Here is a 20807-nt window from a genome sequence, read left to right as displayed (position 1 = left end):
AAAAAAACATCCTCATCAATTCACTGTAGGAAATTGATCAGCAATCAGAATGTCCACAAGCAGAAAAATAAATCTAGACTTGTCAGGTAAGTCATTTGTTGTGAGTTATTCCCTCATCCATAACAACAATCCATTTTAAAAATCAAAATGCAAACAAAAAAGATGCCATTTTTGAACCAAAAGAGTAATTAACCCATCAGAACAGATTTGCAAGGGATGTGGTATACTCTCAGACACTTAGAATCTAACTCAAGATTTGGTGCAGTGTCTTTCTAAAAGATATGCTCTAGTTCAACCAATAAGTTATTGGGCTCAATGCAGAAATCACTGGACAAAGTTCCGTGGCATGCATAAGGTAGAAGATCAGATTCCATGACCATAACGATCCCTTCTGGCCTTAAAAATCTATAATTCAATTAAAAATACTTACATGACAACAAAAATATAAGTTCTATAGTCATTATGAGACACGTGCAAAATCTATACCCATAGAAGGGAAGGTATGTCCAGCTTATTTGATTCAACTTCTTTCTCTGGAGTGTTATGTAGTACTGTAAATACTTTTCTATTACACATCTACTTCTTAGCTTGGTAAAGCACAAATGTAGCAGAGGGGCAAATATGTTGGTTATCCTGTTAATTTCCATTTGGCACTCGGTAACAGGCACTTGGCAAGTGTTTGCTCTCAGATAAATGCTGCTGTGCCATGTGAATTTCAAGCCGATGAATGAGCATCAAGCCCGCAACAAATCTCCCCGTTGAGCTGCAGTAAGTGATAAATGGCCTGCCAGCCCCTTCTGCCTTTCCCTCTTCACCTCCCTGACTCTAAACACACACTCTAGTTCAGACAAGAGCTTTTGAGGCTGTCTTCCTTGTGCTTGTGGCATACAGCATGACTATTACAGCTGGACCCCCACCACTAGAGCGTATTAATGCATTGCCAGGTTTCAAATGCACACGGATATATGGCATGAGAAGGAAGGGACCAACCCTTCCTCCTGTCTCTCTTTTCACTTCTCGAATGTAACACTCCCCTCAGTCTTAACTCACTGTTTGGCAGGGTGCAGAGGAACTTGATTCATGCTGTGTACGTCGGTGTCAGGTTTACCAATCCACAGATATACATTAACAACCCTGCATTCCCCAGCCCTAGGCACCAGTGGAGATGGCGGAATTGGATCATAGCCTAATATATACACTACAGGTCTCATTTATTGTGTGAGTTACCACACGCTGTTGGAGATGCAGAACTACAGGGAAGTTTGCTCCTTTCCTTAGATGATTGCCTCTCTCAATGTGCACTTGCTTTTTAGTTTTAACCAGTGGAATTTCCTACCACTCATGTCTACTCTCTTGACTAAAACCCACCCAAGAGACATTGCAGTGCCCAGTACAATTAGACATGAGATTTTTTCAACAGATGTGTTTACAGCTTCCCTCAGCAAAAAGGAGACACACCAGCCTATACCAAGACACACAGTCACTTCAGAGGAGAAAGAATTCCCCTACCTGTTTAGATATCTTCAAGGGGTTTTTCTTCTTCACCCTCTCTTTGCCTCGTTCAGTCTCTCTCTCAGAGCTCCCGGCATCATTATTATGGCCATTTTCACTTGGCTCAGCGGACACATAGTTTTCGGATTCTCGGGGTTTCTTTCCTGGATGTCTCTCCCATTTTTCCTTTCGTTCCTGAGGCTTTAATGACATGTCCTTCTGTGGAGGAAAGTAAATCCTTTAAGCTCTTTGCAGCAAGGACTGGAATTTATTATATGTTTGCACAGCACCTAGCACAATGGGAAATAACCTGCCATTAGGTTCTAATGCAATCTAAACGTTAAATAAAAAATAAAATAAGACTTTCTTTTAAGAGAGAAGCTGAAAATGAGCAATTTAGTCCTATGCAGTACAAAAAAAATTAGATGTGAGTGGGATGAATGTTCTCAATGCTATGTGGGTAACAACTTCAGAGAACTAGTTATGACAACGGACTCATTTCTGACTAATTCAAAAACCACTCTTCACTCATAAGCACCCAAACATCAAAACATCTCAGAAGCAAGCTCTGTAAGGTTTGTTCGATGCTAATGGTTCTATCTCATAGCCAGTGACATATTAACCTCTGAGCTGAATAAGGCAGAGGTCCTGATTCAGAAAAACATCCCTATTGGGGAAAGAACTTTGCCAAATACATATGTGCTTTCCTGCATAGGGATGCTTAAGTCAAAACGATTTAAATACGTGGTTCAAGTTAAGCAAGTGCGAATCAGGGCTAAAATGCATGCCTTGAAGGTAAAACATTCAATACATTGCTGTGGTGTGTAATAAAATAAAGTCAACATAGAAATATTGAGAGCAGAGAAAAGGATACATTACCGTACAGTTGTGAAAAGCATAAGTTAGTGGGGTCAAAGAAAAAGGAACCTTAAAGAATGGAATAAAGTGGACTATTGGAAAGATATATGCAAAAACACACATGGAAAAATGTACTGCAAAGAACTGGCTATTACAAGAAACAACATATAAAAATACTCCATAATTGTGGCTATCTAATTGTAGACAGCTAGATTTCTGCCACGCCTTTTATAAAACCACCCAAGCGTCAAAGACTAAACTCTCTCAAATGCTTTGCAGACTCACTATCCATATTAATTTTTCATATGAGCTAACTGACTCAGATTAAGAGATGCATTAAAACCTCTACTAATCATGCCAAAACTTGTCAACTTCAGCCAGATAAACTTTTCTTTTTCTTTTTAAATCCTCAGGTCACCCCTTCTGATTCAGTCACAATCACATCCTCAACATTCTGTGTAAATGGAGTTCATAACAGCACTCATTCATTTTGACATACATACACCTTCAATGCAACAAGAGTTAAATCAGCCTCCTATCCATTGAAACTCAGAACACCACACCACAGGATGAGCTGAGAATTGGGACAAAATGCCCTGCTGGCTGCTCTACATGATTTTTTCTTCTTTTAATTTGCAGATCGGGTTTCTAACTCATTTCAAATCATTCACCACTTACAGTTTTCTTTCCTTTTGCAGTTAGGTGATGCACTGACATTCTAGTGAGATGCATACACATCTGAGTTTGAATCTGGTTCATAAAGAAAAAAAGGTGGGGGTGGGGGGACTAATTTTCAATCCTCAGCTATGTCAACACTCGATTGTTATGCACACAGCCAAGTCACTGTATAGGTTAGCATAGGATTATTTAAGGGGCTAGCAGCGTCTCCTCAACACATACATGCACATTAAAAAAAAAAAACACTGGAGCAAGTTGTAAAGAATCAGCATTGTCCCCTAGAAATGCAGAGCAAAATGGACCATGGTACTGCTTGGTTAACCGTAAGTAGGGAGAAAGCACTAGGAAAATGATTGGTCTCTGTAAATGCTAAAATTAGGAATTCATCTGGGGTTTTTTAGTTTGAAAACCTCTCTCTAAAGCACCAGTTTAGGGTGCCACTTAGAGAAGGTCACATCCTTCTACTTGCTGGGATGTTGCTAAGCCAGAAATTGACATTTTAAGCTCTGATAACTAATCAGAAAGTAATGCAACTGGAAACTGCATTGCTCTGTCAGTCAAATGATGCTCAAGTAGCTATGCAAAATATCAGAAACAAAAGCACTGGAAACTTGCCTGTTTTTTTGTATGAATTTATGGGGAGATTTTCCAAGGCACTAATTGGGCAGTAGTACCTTTGAAAAATGCCCACCTTAAAGTTTAGTTCATATTCACTGACATGAAGTGGGGGGAGGAGAAAAACACACTGGAGATTTATGCACAGCTGATTCCGTGTTCTCTGTTTGATCAGGAAAGAACAATCAGCCCTAGAGGTCATTGGCTCTGAAACGCACAGCTACAGCTCTCCACTGGCCAGAGTTATCACTGCATGTTTGCTCAGCCAAGGCTCAAACTTTCACTTAATCCTCCTAGTTTACACTGATCTTTGAGATTTCAGAAAGTGTAAGAAGGGCCCTGGAGTTAGGAATATCATTCACATGAGAGGCCTCTCTGGAGGAGAAGTAAAAGCAGCACAGCTAGAGGAAAAATCGCAAGCATGCTGCTGGGGTAGAGAAGATAGTGCTAACTTAATAAAAATGCCCGTACCTTCCAAACAGCATTTAAACTTACTAAGGCCTGGTTTTGGAAGCATAGCTATGGTGGCTAGGCGTGAAAAATCCACACTTTTCTGGAGACATATCTAATGTTGTTTGGAGGAGTTGGTGAAGCTATGCTGGCAGAAGAATTCCATCCGCCATCTTACCCTGCATCTACAGAAGGGAGCGGCTGGGATAACTATACTGGCCAATGCTCTATAGCATAGAAAAGCCCTTGCTTTCATGTATGGCAACCTGGCAACCTAACTGAGGTAGATACGGGAGGAGGTTGCAAATCTTAAAAGCAAAGCAATAGCTAATTACATTCCATTATCATCAGAATGCCCCCACAGTTCCTCAGACAATGGTTCCCAAGCTTTTTGACTGCACAACCCCATTGTGAGACTTACTGATTCCCATGACCTCATAACGACATCACTAGACACATAGATAGAGGCTGAATCAAATGCAGTGCCTCCACAGGCCTCAACAAAAATATGTGCTCTACAAAATGGTGTACTCCATGCGGCATGACCTCATACATACAGCGAATGCAAGACGCCATTTTGTAGAGCAGGTCCAGAGGGTTGTCTATTCAATTGGGATCGCTACCCCATCCGCTGATGGCCTGATCCCATTGGGGGTTGAGACCCATACTTTGAGGAACATGGAACGCTGGCTCCAGCAGTCAAAGAAGAGCAATTACTTGAGAGAAATGTGAAAAATTGTTCCTTCTATGACTGAGTTTATTTGTCTCTATACAGCGTCCTCACAGCCCGTCAGACCAGTAAGCAAAGCCCAAAGCGCCACACCCCCTTCAACTAGCCGGCCAGTCTGTCAGGTCTGTTTTTGAAAAATATTGGGAGAACTACTGGTCCCCAGATATTAATTATATCACTCTCTCTCACGTATTTCTAATGCTGCCATCTCTGTGGAAACTAAGCACTGCATTCTAGTATACACTGCATGTTACTCATTATTGTTATGGCTTAGTATTTATGAGCTTTCTAAATATACAGAGCACTTTACAAATGCATGGAAGATGAGGTCCCTACCAAGACAAGCCTACAATCCATTTCAGATGGATAAAAGTAATACAGAAGCTATCCATTCAAATGGAAAACATTGGCAAGGAGATTTACATGAGGCTATATGAAAAAAGGGCCCTTGGCAGACAGGCATGAGAGATTGTTCCAAGAACAGCGGCCAGCATAAAAGAGGATGTGAAGCCAATAGGGAGAGGAGATGAAGGGAGTAACAAGGGCAGCGAAGGGGAAGGAATGTCGGGTATGAGGAGGAGGTAACTAAGTCAGAGATTTAGGCTGGACTGTCATTATGTAGAGCCTTGAAGGTGAGGACAATGAGCTGGAGTTTGGTGTGATAAAAGAAAACCAGTGAAGGGAATGAAGAGGGAAGCAATATGCTTAGTGCAGTGAGAGGGGAAGAGATATTTTAAAGCCCTTTTTGGCCAGACTCCAAGGGTACGAAAAATCAATGAGGAGGAGGAGGAGGAGGAGACAGTAGTTAAAGTATGACCGAGGTAGGGAGTTAGGCATAGTAACAGCTCATCGAAAGACTGATCTGTCTGCCAGGCAAGCCTCATGAGCAAGGCTTAACCTCACAAAGCTCCAAACCCCATCAGGACAATTTGGGGGGCAGACTGTTGCAATGTTCAGGGATGGGGAAGTTCTCACCTTTCCTTTAATATAACACACATTTGTGTGTTTTAACTTTCCCGCCATCTCTTCTCCCCTACTGCGAACTTGACTGAAAGCATAACTCAAACCTTCGGCAATTAAAGTTTTAAAGGAGAGTAGCCCGGATTTGAAAAGGCTCTCACTTTGACCCTCAACTCAGGCAATGCAAATCCATATCAACTAAAATGAATGCAAGGGAAGTCCTTGCTTGTTTAACCCTAGATGACATAGTCCAGACTAGTTCAAGTCTTGCTTTTTAAGCTGCGTCATGTGAGCTCTAACTTTGTCAAACCTCTGGCTCAAGAATAAGATGACTGTCTGATAGACAACCTTGGAAAAGTTAAGCCATTGAAGCTGCCAGTGGTTTGCAGGTTTATGATGCATGCTTTACCTTAACCAACACACGCAGCAACCAGCATAATGAAAAGTCACATTTATTACCAGAGACTGGGCTCCTATTTACCAGTGGAAAGCTGAAGAGCAAACCACCACGGACTCAACAGAACAGCCACTTGTGTTTCCTGCAGACAAGTACGCAGTCTCCGGCGCACCCCCTTGCAGAGCAGTGTGCCACTGCAATGTCCTGCCTCATTTCCCTTCAGATTCCTGGAAATAATTCAGTCACAGACAAGGTCTTGGAAACAGTATTTCCCCTCTCCGGGGACCTAAATAGCATTCGGCTCCCCAAAACGCCCTTCCCACTTACCCCTCAGGAGCAGCGTTCACAGTCGTCCTTCTTGGGACTGAGTATCCAGTCCTGGCCACCCCAGTCTGTCAACTCTTCCCTCAGGTTGAGGGGTTTCACAGCCCTCCTGCAAGGGGCTGTGCTCGGCTGAGTTCTCCTCTCACCTAAAACTTAGGTCGACTTAGCTACGTTGCTCAGGGGTGTGAAAAACCTCTTGTGTCACCGTAGCAAGCATTTACCGTACAGCGCTACAATAGCACTTACTGTAGCACTTACTGTGTAGACAGCCTCCGCAGCTCCCTCCCTTGCCTGGGCTTTTTAGTCACTCACCAAGTCAGCTAATTACTCTCTTCACACAGCCCAGGTGGGTCTAATAACCCCAAAGGGGGGAGAAGAAGACTGTTCCACCCTATTCTACAAGACTCATGGTCCTCGGTTCTTAAAGGAACATGGTCAGAATTTTCCTATACCTCCCCCCTCCTGGCCATTGACTACTCCCCAGGACCATCTTCCTCTCTCCCAAAAACTACTTTGATTATTATTATTATTATTATGTTTCATCTATTTGCCCTACACACATGTGGGGTAACTGGTCTCTCAAGCGATCTCCTGTGGCCTTAAAGGACCAGTATCCCTATTACATTTTTCAAGAATTAACTCCTTTCCTGCTAACACTGAAGAAACATGCCAGGAAGGTGCAGCAGCTATGAAGGCATTTTTTTGCCCCATGAACATGGTACCTTCTAGGCAAAACATATACAAGATAATGTAGTTTAAAAGTACAATATAGCAGTTCAATAATCGTTTCCTTATAATTGGGCTGAACTCATAATATTTATCGTATTTGTGCAAGTGTCTCAAAATTAATCCAAAGATTTGGTTTGGCCTATTCTATTCAGGTTCTTATACTATGCACATGATCCTGGTATTTGAGTATCTATTAGTAGCTCATTAATCATGTGACTGGCATTTATCACAAACGCTTCTCTTTTTGCTTTCTCCCTTCTTCTCTGGCTAAGAAGCGTAGCTTGTGGCATTACCGAGTACCTGAAACTAAGAGAATGTTTTTAAAAAAAAATACAGTAACTTCTGTAGAAGACAAAATATAACCGATCTCTGCAGCAACTCTATTTGTTGTATAACTTCTGCTTATGTATGTGTGCATGTGGGTTTTTGCCCATGTTTTGGCACAAACATTCTCACACCCACTGCTGAGATGTCTGAAAAAATCCATTGTTTTCTGCCACATTCTGCAGGTCTCTCAATACAGGAAACAGTTTCACATAATTCAGGGTTTTTTTTATTGTTATTTTTCTTCCTTTTGATTCCCTGCAGGATTTCAGAGCCTGTGAATGCCTTACTGGGAGGAATTGAACACATCTTCCCTGCTTCCTACTGACAGGCACACCCTACAGCTATTAAAACTCCCACAGGTGCTTGCTGTCCATCAGAAAGGAAATGATCCCATTTTAAGCCATCAGTAATTCCTCTAGTGTTGGCAGTAAATGCCTGACGAGCACTCACAGAATTACTGTCAGTGGAAAGTGTGTCAGAGAGCAAGTGAGCTTAAATGATTGAAGGGAAGCCAGGGCACCATTTTCAGGTAGATGAAATGAGGCATATTGTGAGACCAGCCTGCCCAGCTTTCACAGTCTACAGTGTGCTGAAAGATCTCCATTCACCAGGCACCACAAGGCCAACCTGCTCAGTTCCCACAACATAAAAAGCATGTTTGGGATAGTGCTGCTTTCAGTCAGCACCATGAGATCAGCCCACCTAGTTTATGCGGCGTATAAAGGACGCACAGAGGAGCCTGTTTGTTTGACAGTGCCTGCTTCAGCTCATTTCAGCTGCATTGCCATTTCGTATGAACTCAGAGAGAACTTCTTGGAGGTCTTACCGATGAGAGGAGGTGGGGTTTTATTTCTGTCTGAATCCAGAACTTCTGAAAAATGCCAAGTCAGTAGCCTTGAAGGATAATTCCACAAGATAGGCACTGCCCTGGCAGAAACAGTTCAAGCTTCCCCCACACAGTGCCTCACCAACCTGCCATGGAGGGCCCATCTTCAGCAAAGATCAGGTTGTTTGCATGGGCTATTCGTTTGCAGGCAAGGGCGCCAACGGTGATTATGGTCTTGTCCACCAAGACCTGGACAGAAGCCACCAACTCATATGATGTAGTCCATTGATTATCAGATGGTAACTTTCTGTCCTACCGACCTTTCATCACCAATCTAAATGCCAGGTTCTACATTCCACAGAACCACCTTTTCCATTCCACTCCTCCCTCACCATTCTGTATATTAACACTATGAGCTCTATAGCACCCTCCAGCAGGGGCTCTCTCAGTATTTTACAAGCAATAGAATAAGCCTCACACAACCCATATGCTATTCTTATAGGGGACAGGCCCCCAGAGGTGAAAGGGCTTTTTCAAGTCAGAATAGAACCCATGAGTCTTACAGTTCCACACCTAAAGATAAGAAATAGTAAATAACGTAAATGACAACTTAGGGCTGCATTATTCTCGGGCAGTAACTTCATGACTCACAAACCAGTCTTCTCTTGCCTAGCAGCAGCAGGACTGGAAGGGAAGGAAGTTCACTGCTTAAAATTCCAGAAGAAGAAGGGGGAGAAAATTCATCACCCTTCCCTTCTGGCAGAGGCAGCTCACAACCCAAGTGCTCCAGTGTCAGCACCTGGGGCCCAGCAAATTGTGAGGCTAGCCCTGAGCTGTCCAAGGACAAGAGGGCCAGGTACTATTTTGGCACAAACAAGTCAGTCAGCTGGACATTTCTGCCACCACAAATTATCAGCTTACACAAGTCAGGGAAGAGAAAGCAGGTGGATGCTGTTGAGTGACAGATGCCTGTAGCAGATTTGCCCAGCATTTGTAAACATTTTTGTTTATCCATTTAAAAGTAATGGCAAAATGAGAAAAAGCTCCTTGTCAATGGAATCCTTTTGCCTTGTTGAAAGATTGAGGCCGTGCATATATTAACTAGATTCTTAAAGTCTGGCTGATCTGACTGCAGGCTAAGCAGACTGAATTACAACCTGTGACTGAGATTTTCAAAAGCAGACACCTAAATTAGGTTCCTAAATCCATATCCAGGCACTTAAATGACCTGATCTTCAAAAATGCAGACCATCCACCATCTCCCATTGACATCATAACTGTATTGATTCCAATATAAGCCGGCACATACTCAACCCTTTTAAAAATCAGGCCACTTATTTAGGTGCTTAGCTATGGATTTAAGCGCATAACTTGAGGGGTTTGTTTGTTTGTGGTTGGTTGGGGTTGTTTTTTAATCTTGACCTGTGGTTTTATTTCACAATTCAAAGCTTTGTCCTGCAAAAAAAATCAAACTCAAAATTACAATTTATTACCCTGTGATAATTTATCAGTCACAAGTGTTGCCTCCATTTATTATTTTAGATTTGTGCTTTTAAAATGTAGCCATGAAAAATAATAATTTCCCTAAGAACACACAAACACAAAGAAAGAATGACTCTGCAGACAAACCTTACACAATGAAAGCTATTTTTTGTTGCAAACTAAAACACTAGAGGAGATTTTACTATCCCTGCTGTGCCCTTGGTGCTGGACTATAGCACTGGGAAAGTTACACTATTTATGGAAATTGGGGACAACAAATGCATTATGTTAAAAACAGAAAGATTCCACTGCAACGGTTTTCAGTTCAATCAGACACAGCTGCCCAGTGTATGTATAAAAAGTATTAAGCAATTATGCTCTGGTAATTTCTTTTGGATGGGAAGAATAGAAATTATTTTAGGATTGATCCACTGACAAGAAATATGTAAAGAAATGCATCTATAAAAAGCATCTGTCCAAGGCACTTCACCTTCAGATAGGACCTGAACCTCACAGACTGGAGTTTTAGTGCTTCACTGGAGAACAGTCAACATGCCAATGATTGTCATGGCATTTAGTAGGAGCGGAATACTTTTTGCTCTTTTATTATTTGATGGACTCTCTTCCAAATCAGTGAGAAATACAGAATGAAAGATACTTACAAAACAAGACAGGACCAGAACGTTTATCGTATGGGAATGACTGGCAGGATAAATATCACCCTGTTCTTGGGATGCTCTGAATATTTTCCAAACTTAATGTATGTTACTGAAGACCAAACTTTGCAATTCTAAAATGACTTTTCAGAGAGTGATTCCACCTGCTGAATAGACTGACAAATATTTTCATGACTGCTACTGAATGGTGTCACGGGCAGCTCTATCTGCACCCTTTCTCCTACCAAAAATTTAGGCTAATGTTTTTGTAATTTAGGTCAATGTTTTTATACCTACGCTTGTCCTTTCTACTGCTCTTCACTGAATAGGTTCCTTCTAAAACAGAGTGTAAGGGTGCTCCGCTGCCGCCCCTCTGCTTCAGCCACCCTCTGTCACGAATGACTCCGAGACCCTCTTGTTTAGCAATCCAGTGCGGTTTATTTACAGCGTGCAGTCTAACCACCTTCTTATAACACACAGCTTGGCGAGCTGCCTCAGGAACTTCTGCAACCACGTAGGTAGAGCCTCTGCTCCCCTTCCACTCCCTGCCTTCTCCTCTCCCCTCCTTCCTTCACCTGGGCCTGTTTATAGCCTCTGGTTAATTAGACGGACAGCTGTTTCCCCTTCACCAATCAGGCGAAGGTGTCCCTAGCCAGCTTCAATTTGCCTCTTTAATTGGGGCTGGCTGACAGAGGGCTGGCTAAGGGGTTGCTGCTCAGCACTCTATCACACAGAGGCTGGCCCTAGGTCTACAGCCATCACCTCTACCATTAGCTGTTTTCTCCCATGTATAGAGCATTGGATGGATGGGAAGTATTCGGGTGCAATAACTCTATAAATGGTTGCTAGAAAGAATAATCTTCCATGCAAAAATGTGGCCAAAAATCCATGTGGTTCCAAAGGAAAGTTCCAAAATCCCTAATATCCACATCAGCAATGAGTTATTCATTCATATCCCAAACAATCACTAATATAGAGATAAGTACACCAGGACTGTCAACAATTAAATGTTATAATAAATTTCATTCAGAAAGCACAAAGGTCATCAATAGATTGTCAAATGTTTTTACAGACAGCAGCAATTTCAAACTATGCAATTATAAAATTGGATGTCAGTCTTTCAACTTCCAGTTGTTATCTCAACATTACATGATGAACACAAAGCAAAGGTTACACTATCATTTAAACCCACTTATATACTGCATCTGGTAACACAAACCATTTATTAAATTCTAATTGCACATATATTACTTTTACAACTCTTATTAAAACCCCAGAGAACATGAGGGCAAAACCGTTCTATAAAATAAGAGATCAACAGTTTAGAGAAAGTGGCAATGAAGGTTATTCTTTTTAATGCAGCAAATCAGCAATGAGCTGCTGATTCCATCCGTTTCATCTCAAATCTCTGCTGATTTAGGATAGTCTCTCTCAAAACCACAACTGCATCTCGTTAACACCACACCAGCTGGTGCCACATATCGCTTTCAGCCCCAATTTTGTTTAAGTGCTTTGTAGATGCTTAACATATAGACGTTGACGTCTGCTTAAAATGATTGTCTGATTAGAGAATTAAAATGTTGGGGCCCATCCGATGCACTGAGTATGCTCTTGTTACAAAGCTTTCTGACACAGAACAGATGTAAAATGAAGGACTTCCACTAAAATCTATAAATTTCTTCAGATGTAGCAGTGTGATTATCTCAGCTAAATCTTTAGAGGCCATCGGGTCAGTTTACACTGGTTCCTATGGATTCACAGATTTTAAGGATAGGATTTTAAGGTTTTTATGATCATCCAGTCTAACCTCCTGCATAACGTAAACCAAGCAACATCATCCGCAATGAGTCTGATTACGGGTAGTTTTGGAAAGCATTCCAACCAAAGCATAGCCCTTATTAACAACAAACAAACAAACAAACAAAAAAACCCACCCTTATCCTTAGACTCCCTTTTTCATCTCCAATCCCAGGAGACATTGAGAACCATCAACTCCAGCTTATTTTGTCTGACTCCAGTTGTCAGTTGCACAGCATGTGACTTCAACAAGCAATGAAGCAGCTCAGCCCCAAGAACAGGCTTTGAAGCAAGATAGACTAGCAACATCCTTTTGTACAAGAGAGGTATCCTGCAATGACAGCCATGCTATCTTGACAGCATAATGCCTCTCTAATTCTTAGTGCATCCTTTGCCAGGAATGAATTTCACACAGGGAAATTCCATGTTTTAGCATTAAAGAATTTCAGCTGAAAACAGCAAAACCTAAGGGATTCCCATTGAAATTTGATGGGATTAGGGTGCCAAATTCTTAGGCGCCTTTGAAAACACCATCCTCATTCCCTTCCCTCTTCCCCCTTTTCTGTGTGAGAGAGAGCGTGCAGGCAGAGGGCAGGGCCGGTGCTGTGTGGAGGACATCAACCCCACAGTAGCGTAAGTGACACCCATCATACCAACCCTGTTTTAGCATACACAAGTCTGTCAATTTGTAGCACATGAGATAGGCAAGAACTAATCAATCAGTATTTTCATTCATGTTCTTGATGGGACTAAAATTCATGCTCTTAGGGGTTAGCTTAGCCAGACATTAAGGAAAGAGCAACAGGCAAACACCCTGCAGAACTGTAAACAATTAAGGCTCTAGAGTGAACAAAAAAAAAAGCAGCTCTGGATGGAGGAACATGTGCAGAATCAAAATGATGCGATTCATTTATCCAAGCATGTAAAATAAGGACTCAGGCATACTTGGCTGACAGGGCGATAACTGATTGTAGAGAAAGACATCAGTGGAGCAGGTGCAATCAATCACATTCACTCCTGCCTGCAGTCTCACCAAAACCAGAGTGAACTGTGCAATTTTTCTTCTGCTCTGCTGCCTCCTATCCATAGCAGGGCCTTACTATGAGCAAGGGGTGCCGAACAGGGGCCCTTCGCAATCTGCTGCCTTCATCTTCTCAACCTGCACTATTTAAATAATTCGTTTTGCCCTTTGGTCTGTTTTCAGTGGTGCTAGCTTTGCTATCTGCTCTTGCAGCCTCCCAATCAGAAAGGAGCCGACCCTCTCTACTTTTTAATTCTTTCTGAAATAATTCCTAACAGTGAGAGAATGAGGACTTGTAACATGGAACTGCAAAGCCAGGAGACCAACTGCCCCACACAGCAGAGGAAGTCAATGTGTGATACAGAGGACATCATGTTTTATTTGCCTGAGTGGGTACAGCCCATAGGCAACAACTACAATTCAGAATCATTCAGTCAGAAAGAAAGAAAGAAAGGTTAAGACAGAATAGATTCAGGTAGGATGATTGGAGAACAGAGTTCAATGGGGAGCTGATCAGCTTCTACATAGCAACCACAGCTGACAGTCAGCCCTTCTCCAAGTGCTGACACCTTGCTCATGCAGATAACCCAAACTAGCAAGACCACCTACAATACGGGGCCATTGAGTGACCCCAACATCACAGTAACAGGAGCAAAAAGAGCTAGTAACTCCCAGGTTCTAATCCTGTTTCTGTCACTGACTCACTGTGTGACCATGTGCCAAATACTTAGCCTCTGTGTGTTTGTAAAAAGCTGGTGACAGGACGCACCTCCCAGAAATGTTGTGATGATCAACATCTGTAAAGCATTTCCAAGGTAAAAAGAACTATCAACCTACTTAGTACTGTTTATTAACGAAGGTGTCCCACTGCCATCATACTAGTTATCCACAACCTCCTTTTTTGCCAGTCTATTTAATGTGGCACATTACATCTGCACTAAGCAATGTGGCCTCATCTTGTGCATGGCTGATGCCTAAATGTGCCTCCCCAGACAGGTTGTTGGAGGAGGATCTATGTAAGTGGCCCAGCAAGAGCTCTCCTTCCAATCTCCATCTCAGGAGCCTGTTGCTAAGCAACTAAGTGTCTCATATCTGCAATATATGTCCTTTGCCACCAGCCCAGAGAGCAGAGTCTGACTGTATTTCCAAATACAGGTCCCCTATAGGGGAGAGCTTCTGTTTTGTGGAGCTTAATAATACTAATGATTTTATGCATAAAAAATTCCCTGCCAAGGAGCTCAGGGAGCTGTTTGATGGTGAAGACAGTAAGGTCAGATAAAAGGCAATATTAAGAACAAAAATATCCAAACAAACAAACAGAGGGGGAGAGTGGAAAAAAATTCCACATATCAGGGCCAAGACTGGCCAAAATGAAGAATACCTTTGAAAAAGAAGAAGAGTTCCCACACATGTGTTTGAAAGGAGAGAAGAAAAAAGGCTGATTTATTTAGTGGGCTCCAGTCCCATGCCATAGGGCCATCCAAGTTAAATCATGACCACCTGCCAGTTGATGGTGCAAAGGTGGGTCCCCTAAAGACGGGAAGCTGAGAGTGCACAAATACCACCCTCTGTGAGGAGACTAAAGCAAAGGTCTCTTCTATGCTGGCAGTCAGGGCCGATGCTGTTAAAAGCTTTACAAAACCAGCAAGGCCAACTTAAAAACCAATCCATGCTTTAGAGGCAGCCAATTTGGAGAACATAGGGCCGGCATAATGAACCGGCATGTAAAGGAATTCCTCTCTCAATCTCACTCTCCACACCTAATAGATTTCCCATCCAAGCATTACTCTGTTATTCATACAAACTATGAGGTTTCTGGTTTTTAAATTTCATTAGTGAAAGTTTTCTTCTAGCCAAAAAGTAAAGGTGGGGGGGAAGCAGAGGAAGACATTTCATAAATAATAATAATACCTACCTCTTTTCATGTATGATCTAAAAGCACTTTACAAAGGAGGTCAGTATCATCTGAATTTTGCAGATGGGGAAATTGAGGCAGAGAGGCGACAAGATCACCCAGCAAGCCAGTTGTGTTCTGTTCCTGAGCCCGTCCCATGTGCTCTCCAGTAAGCCACACTGCCTCCCTCCCAAGAAAAGCTCCAGCCCAGCCAGGTAGGAGCTCACCTTCCTGGACATTAGGAAGATAATTTGATATGTTGTGATAAATGTGGGGTTTTCTATGGTGTACAGCAAATACAAGCCTTGATATTAGCTGTGAAAGAGGGAGCAGGGAGGAGTTGTCTGACTTCATCCCGCACATTAATAACTTACAAGGCCAAACCTAAAATCATCATGATGACAGCGAAGACAACAAAATCGCTCTATAAAGTCAAACTGGCTGTTACCAAGAGAGCAAGAACTGGCCGCTCTTCTTGGCTTCTGTGTACTGACATATACCCTGGCCTTCCTAACTTGTTGCTTTGGATATTGCCCAAACCCAGGGTCATCTGGCCAGCACATGAGAGCATGTGTATATAGATGGCAGGGAACAGAGTCGTGGATGACAGCTAAATGACATCTGTACAATAGTGCGGACTCTATCTTTCTTTCTAGAGAGTGCAGAGTTTAACCAGTGTTCGGAAAACAGAAGGCTGGTTAAGTGACTGCAGGGATGATGAGGTAGAGAGAGGAAGGATAAGAACGTCGTGTATGTGTGGGTCCTGGATAAGCATTTTCTTTGTGTGCAGAAACGATCACCAATGCTGCGAAGATATGTAAAATTATTTTCTTTGTACAGATTCAAAGTGTAGGGTATCATGCTTCCTTCCCCAGCCCAAGAGCAATACCTGAATTCAAAAGCAGGATTTTTCTACTTCTGTTTTTGCATTCAGTCTTCCACACCCCAGCTCTGGCTTCACAGCACAGTCAAAAGCAACATGGGACTCATCTTTCCCTACACCCTGCATAGACCCTTAATCTCACTTCCCAGCAGCGGATCGAACCTCTTCTTCCCACACTCCAGCGGCAAGAAAAACGCATAACCCCTCAAGTCATTTTCAAGCAATCTCCTGGGGACTTGGCAGGAGGGAGGCGACAGCAGTGTAGCAGACACCCTCTGTATAGCCCTGCAACCTGACCTGAACCTGAACAGACCAGATTACAAAGTCAGGTCTGGGTTGGGTGGGAAAACAACCAGACCCTCTCTCACCCTAGAGTCAGCTCTGCTCTTGCCCAAAGGGTCAGTATGGCAGCGGCTGCATGTCCTGATCCAACCGGTCACCAGCACCTCGCTGTGCGCACCGTGGAGCATTTGCAAGCAGTCCCAGCATTCCTTGCTCCACAGACTGCACACACAGCATAGCAGGGGGCAGCAATCCGCATACAGCCACTGCCGGCACCAACCCCATATGTTACAAATGCAGGAGGTGCCAGCGCCGACTCAGGTTCTGGGGGGAAAGGTCGGGGTCGGTCGGAAATCGACTCGACCCTCAGGTCTGGTGGGTTTGGGTCCAGATTGGGACTAAAAATGAGGCCCAAACAAACCTCTAAATCTCTGTTTTAGAGAACAAATGTGATGATATGTCATGTCTAAAGGCTGATTCTCTGCTCTCTCAGGTTCTCTGTTCAGTGTCCCCCTCTGGCTTCCTGCTTATGGTCCTGTGACCCTCACTCCTGTCGCTGTTTGATAATTTGTTGCCCTCCCCCCACCCACCAAAAAATTGCTGGAGCATGGGGTCAGTCGCTCCTCCCCTTAGGCTGGGGGAGGGGCTTTCAAATGGGAGCAGGGCACCCCATCCCACCAGGATTTCAATAGGTGCACTGGTTTTACAAGGCTGTAACTCTGACTTACAGAGTCATTTCTGGTTTACACTGGTTGTAGGGAGAGAAGGCAAAAGAAGAATCAGGCTTTTTGCCTCTGCCAGTTTGGGAAGTGGGAGTCCCTGAGACTGCACAATGTTCCATCCCACTAGGGACCCAGCATAAGAATCCAGTCAGAAAAAAAAAAGAGAATCCTTCCTCTGAAAATACCCATAAATCAGCTGGGCCATGGGTTCATAACCACGGCTCCAGAAACCCCTGGGAATTTTGTTTATGCATTTGTTGTTGCACAAATGAGGGGGCAATAGCCATTTAAAAAATTTAAACCACAACCCAATGCTCCTTCAACAGTCTATTTCAAATCAAGAGAGACATGGACAACTTAAAATCCAGATTTGAAATTCCCTTTTAAAAGGAGTTAAAAGCAGCTTCTGCGATACCCCAGACCCTTAGATCCTCCTGCTGATTTTGGCCTTACAGTGTTTCTCCCCCCAATTGCTGTGTGAAAAACCCAAGCAAAAAACCAGGGGAAATGGGCTGCTTACAGGAGTAACCGTGGAAGTGAGTGACTCTACACAAAATACTCTCAAACACACAAAGTAAACAAGCTGAGACACGATTTCCTCCCCCTCTAATTTCTTTCAATATTAGGGTATGTCTACGCTGAAGCTGGGTGGAATAATCCCTATCTTGGGCAGACAAGCTAGCACATTAAAAATAGCAGCATGGCTGTGACAGTGCAAGCAGCAGCTTGGGCTAGTCCCTGAGCACAGTTCCATCCATCGCTCCTGCTGCCATGTCCACATTGCTATCTGTAGCACACTAGCGCTATCAGAGTTAGCACACGTACGTCTACCTGAGCTGAGAATGATACCTCCCAGCTGGCACCTCTAGTGATAGGAGGTGTTACTTGTTATGATGGTGAACAATTCGTAGATAGGAGTGAGAGTTTTACACACACACACACACACACACACACACACACACACACACACACACACACACACACACACACACACACACACACACACACACACACACACACACACACACACACACACACACACGGAAAAAAGGGGATACCAACCTTTCAATGACTGCAGCACAGAGGATGCCCATGTATCCAATGCACATTTAAAAAAAATAAAAATCTATATACTAGCTTCTTTTCATTCAGAAGTTCTTACTAAAGTGGAATAGGAGGAGACATTTTCCAGAATAAAGGAGGAACAGGAACAAAGAGGTTCAAATTAATGGAGAATCCTTGGGAATTAAGGAAAGCAGAAAAACTGGGCACTGGGGAAGATTAAAATGTCATCTTTGTTTAGAGCTAAGTACCTTCTGCTATCTTTATACATCATGTGAAATTCATTATGTCCTCCCCTCAGAAGATTTTGTTCTGAAGTGACTTTACCCTGGTTCTCAACTCCTCAATGAGCCCATCATGAAAATCTAGTCTATAACATGTTTAAACATTCAATGTTTCTCAGCTACCAAAAAAAAAAAAACCAAAACTTTCTAGAGGATTAGACTGGTGTTTTCTTTAAACCATAGAGTTACTAGAAGAGGCATATTACAAAGGCAAAGAAAAACAACAAGGGATTAGTCTGGATTTTTTTCTTTAAACAGCTCAGGTGTATAAAAACAATGATTTATAGTGCTACAGTTTTTAAATAAACCAAGGTTAACAGAAGCAAACAAGTAAATTATCCCTTTAAAAGGGCTAATCTCTAATAGACTGTTCATGGGACTGAGGAGTAAGGAGACCAGGGGTCCTTTTCCCGCTGTAATCTTGCTCACCTAACTTCTCAGTGCCTCTATTTCCCCATATGTAAAGAAGGGGGGTATAATACTTAAATACCTTGTAAAGCACCTAAAGAACTACAGTCAATATAATAAAACCCTGTTATTTATTGCTTTCCATCCATAGAGATCAAAGCACTTTGCAAAGGAGGTAAGTATCCTTTTTGCCATTTCACAGGTGGGGAAACTGAGGTGAAGCAACTTGCCTGAGGTCACAGTCAGGAATAGAACCCAGATCTCCTAAGCAACTGTCCCACTGGTTCATATTGTCTGCCTTATGTAGGAGGCACACAAAATTTCTCTTCTTTCTTGAGCAACACACACACTGGAATAAACAGGTCAAGAGGGTGAAATACTGCTCCCCTGGCAGAATCTGCCCCATGTAGATGCATTTCCTTTGGAGAGTCTCATGCCATTTCCAACAGCTTTGCTCTCAGCATACACTTTCCTTTGTTAAGGTCCCCTTATCTAATCTTACTTTATGGCACTTGACACTATCACAGGTTTGGCATCTGAAACATCTGAAAGAAAAACAGACTGCACAAGCATGAAGATAAAGATTAAGGTGCTAATTATTTTAATTGCCTGGTAAGGAGGTGAGAGAATAGGGAGACTGGATTGGTAGGGGCAGTCCTCGGCTGTATTCTCAGCTCTGCCACTGAGATGCTGTGTGACCGTAGGCAACTATCTGTGGGTACTTCTATACAGCCCATGGCAGTGAGCCTCCCAGCCCTGGTCGACAGACTTGGGCTTGCCGGGCTCACGCTAAAATCAGCAGTGTAGACAGCGCTCACAAGTTGCAGCTCAGGCCGGACCTTAGGCTTTGAAGCCTTTGGGGGTAGGTGGGCTTCAGAGCCCGAGCCACAACCCCAAAGCGCTGCCTACACAGCTGTTTTTAAGGAGCTAGCTTCAGTCCCGCAAGCCCAAGCCTGGAGACTTGCTGCCACATGCTTTGTGGACATGCCCAGTATCTCGGTTTCCCCTTCGCTCTTTCATTTGTCTGTTTAGAGTCTTAGACTATGGAGGGACAAGGCGGGCGAGGTGACAGCTTTTATTGGACTAACTTCTGTTGGTAAAAGACACGCTTTCAAGCTACACAGAGCTCTTCTTCTAAGCTTTCAGAAGGGACGGTCTTTTTGTTCTGTGTTCGTACAGCACCTAGCACAATGGAGGCCCTCTCCTCCCCCCCGCCCATGACTGAGCTCCTAGGCATCACCACAATAGAAATAGTCATAATAATGCAAACAGACTACTTAAACTTCACTTAAAGCATGTCATGTCCTGGATGAATGGAAAGATGCACAGGAAACTCATTTTTATGGATTCAGAAAGGCGGGGGGAGAATCTGTGAGCCATGCCTACCTGGTACAGAAATTTTTTTAAAGTTTTGCAATATTTTTTGAGGTAATCAGAAAGAAGAGATTCTTATGACCCTATTTGAATTGGCCTTTGGTTACCACCAGCCACGGCAAGAAGGGAAAATCTATGCTGATGGATGATCAAGGATAATGTAACAGTCACCAACAGAAAAGCAGAATTAAGAGCTGGTCTATCCTTAGTTTTTGTAGACCTCTTTAGGTTGAAAAAACAATTTAGTTCAAATTAGTACAACCCCCTGCTGAGGAATTTATAGATTCTTTCCTTAACCTTTGACTGGACAGTCAAACTACCACCACAGTCTCTCCTGTGGTCCCTTCAGCTAAATCAAATCATCCACTGCAGTTTTACACAGCTATAACAATGTAAATGGGTTATGTGTAACCTTAATTACTCCCTGAATAACAATGAGGTGCTAATTCACGGGGTCTAATTACCCTTCATTTTCATGGAGCTGAATCATTAGTTCCCTAAGGCTATGTCTACACGGGGGGAGGGGGAAGTGTGTACTTAACTCGGGTTAGCTAACT

At 42.9% G+C, this 20807-nt stretch overlaps 1 protein-coding gene across 8 annotated transcripts in view; it reads right to left on the bottom strand.

Annotated features, from left to right (window-relative positions):
* Nucleotides 1-20807, bottom strand: part of FBRSL1 (fibrosin like 1) — a 690776-nt gene that overhangs the window by 498434 nt on the left and 171535 nt on the right. For all 8 annotated transcript variants that reach the window (XM_067539808.1, XM_067539803.1, XM_067539799.1 and 5 more), the window contains exon 3: nt 1510-1710. In XM_067539808.1, the coding sequence (XP_067395909.1) occupies nt 1510-1704 (195 nt within the window). In that variant the 5' untranslated portion in view covers nt 1705-1710. The remainder of the gene's footprint in view (nt 1-1509; nt 1711-20807) is intronic.

The sequence above is a fragment of the Emydura macquarii genome, unplaced genomic scaffold (genome assembly GCF_026122565.2).
Source record: "Emydura macquarii macquarii isolate MOO-44397 ecotype Brisbane River unplaced genomic scaffold, CSIRO-AGI_Emac_v2 contig_554, whole genome shotgun sequence".
Taxonomy (NCBI): domain Eukaryota; kingdom Metazoa; phylum Chordata; order Testudines; family Chelidae; genus Emydura; species Emydura macquarii.
The sequence above is the reverse complement of the archived record's forward strand: the minus strand, read 5'-3'. Positions and strand labels throughout refer to the sequence as shown.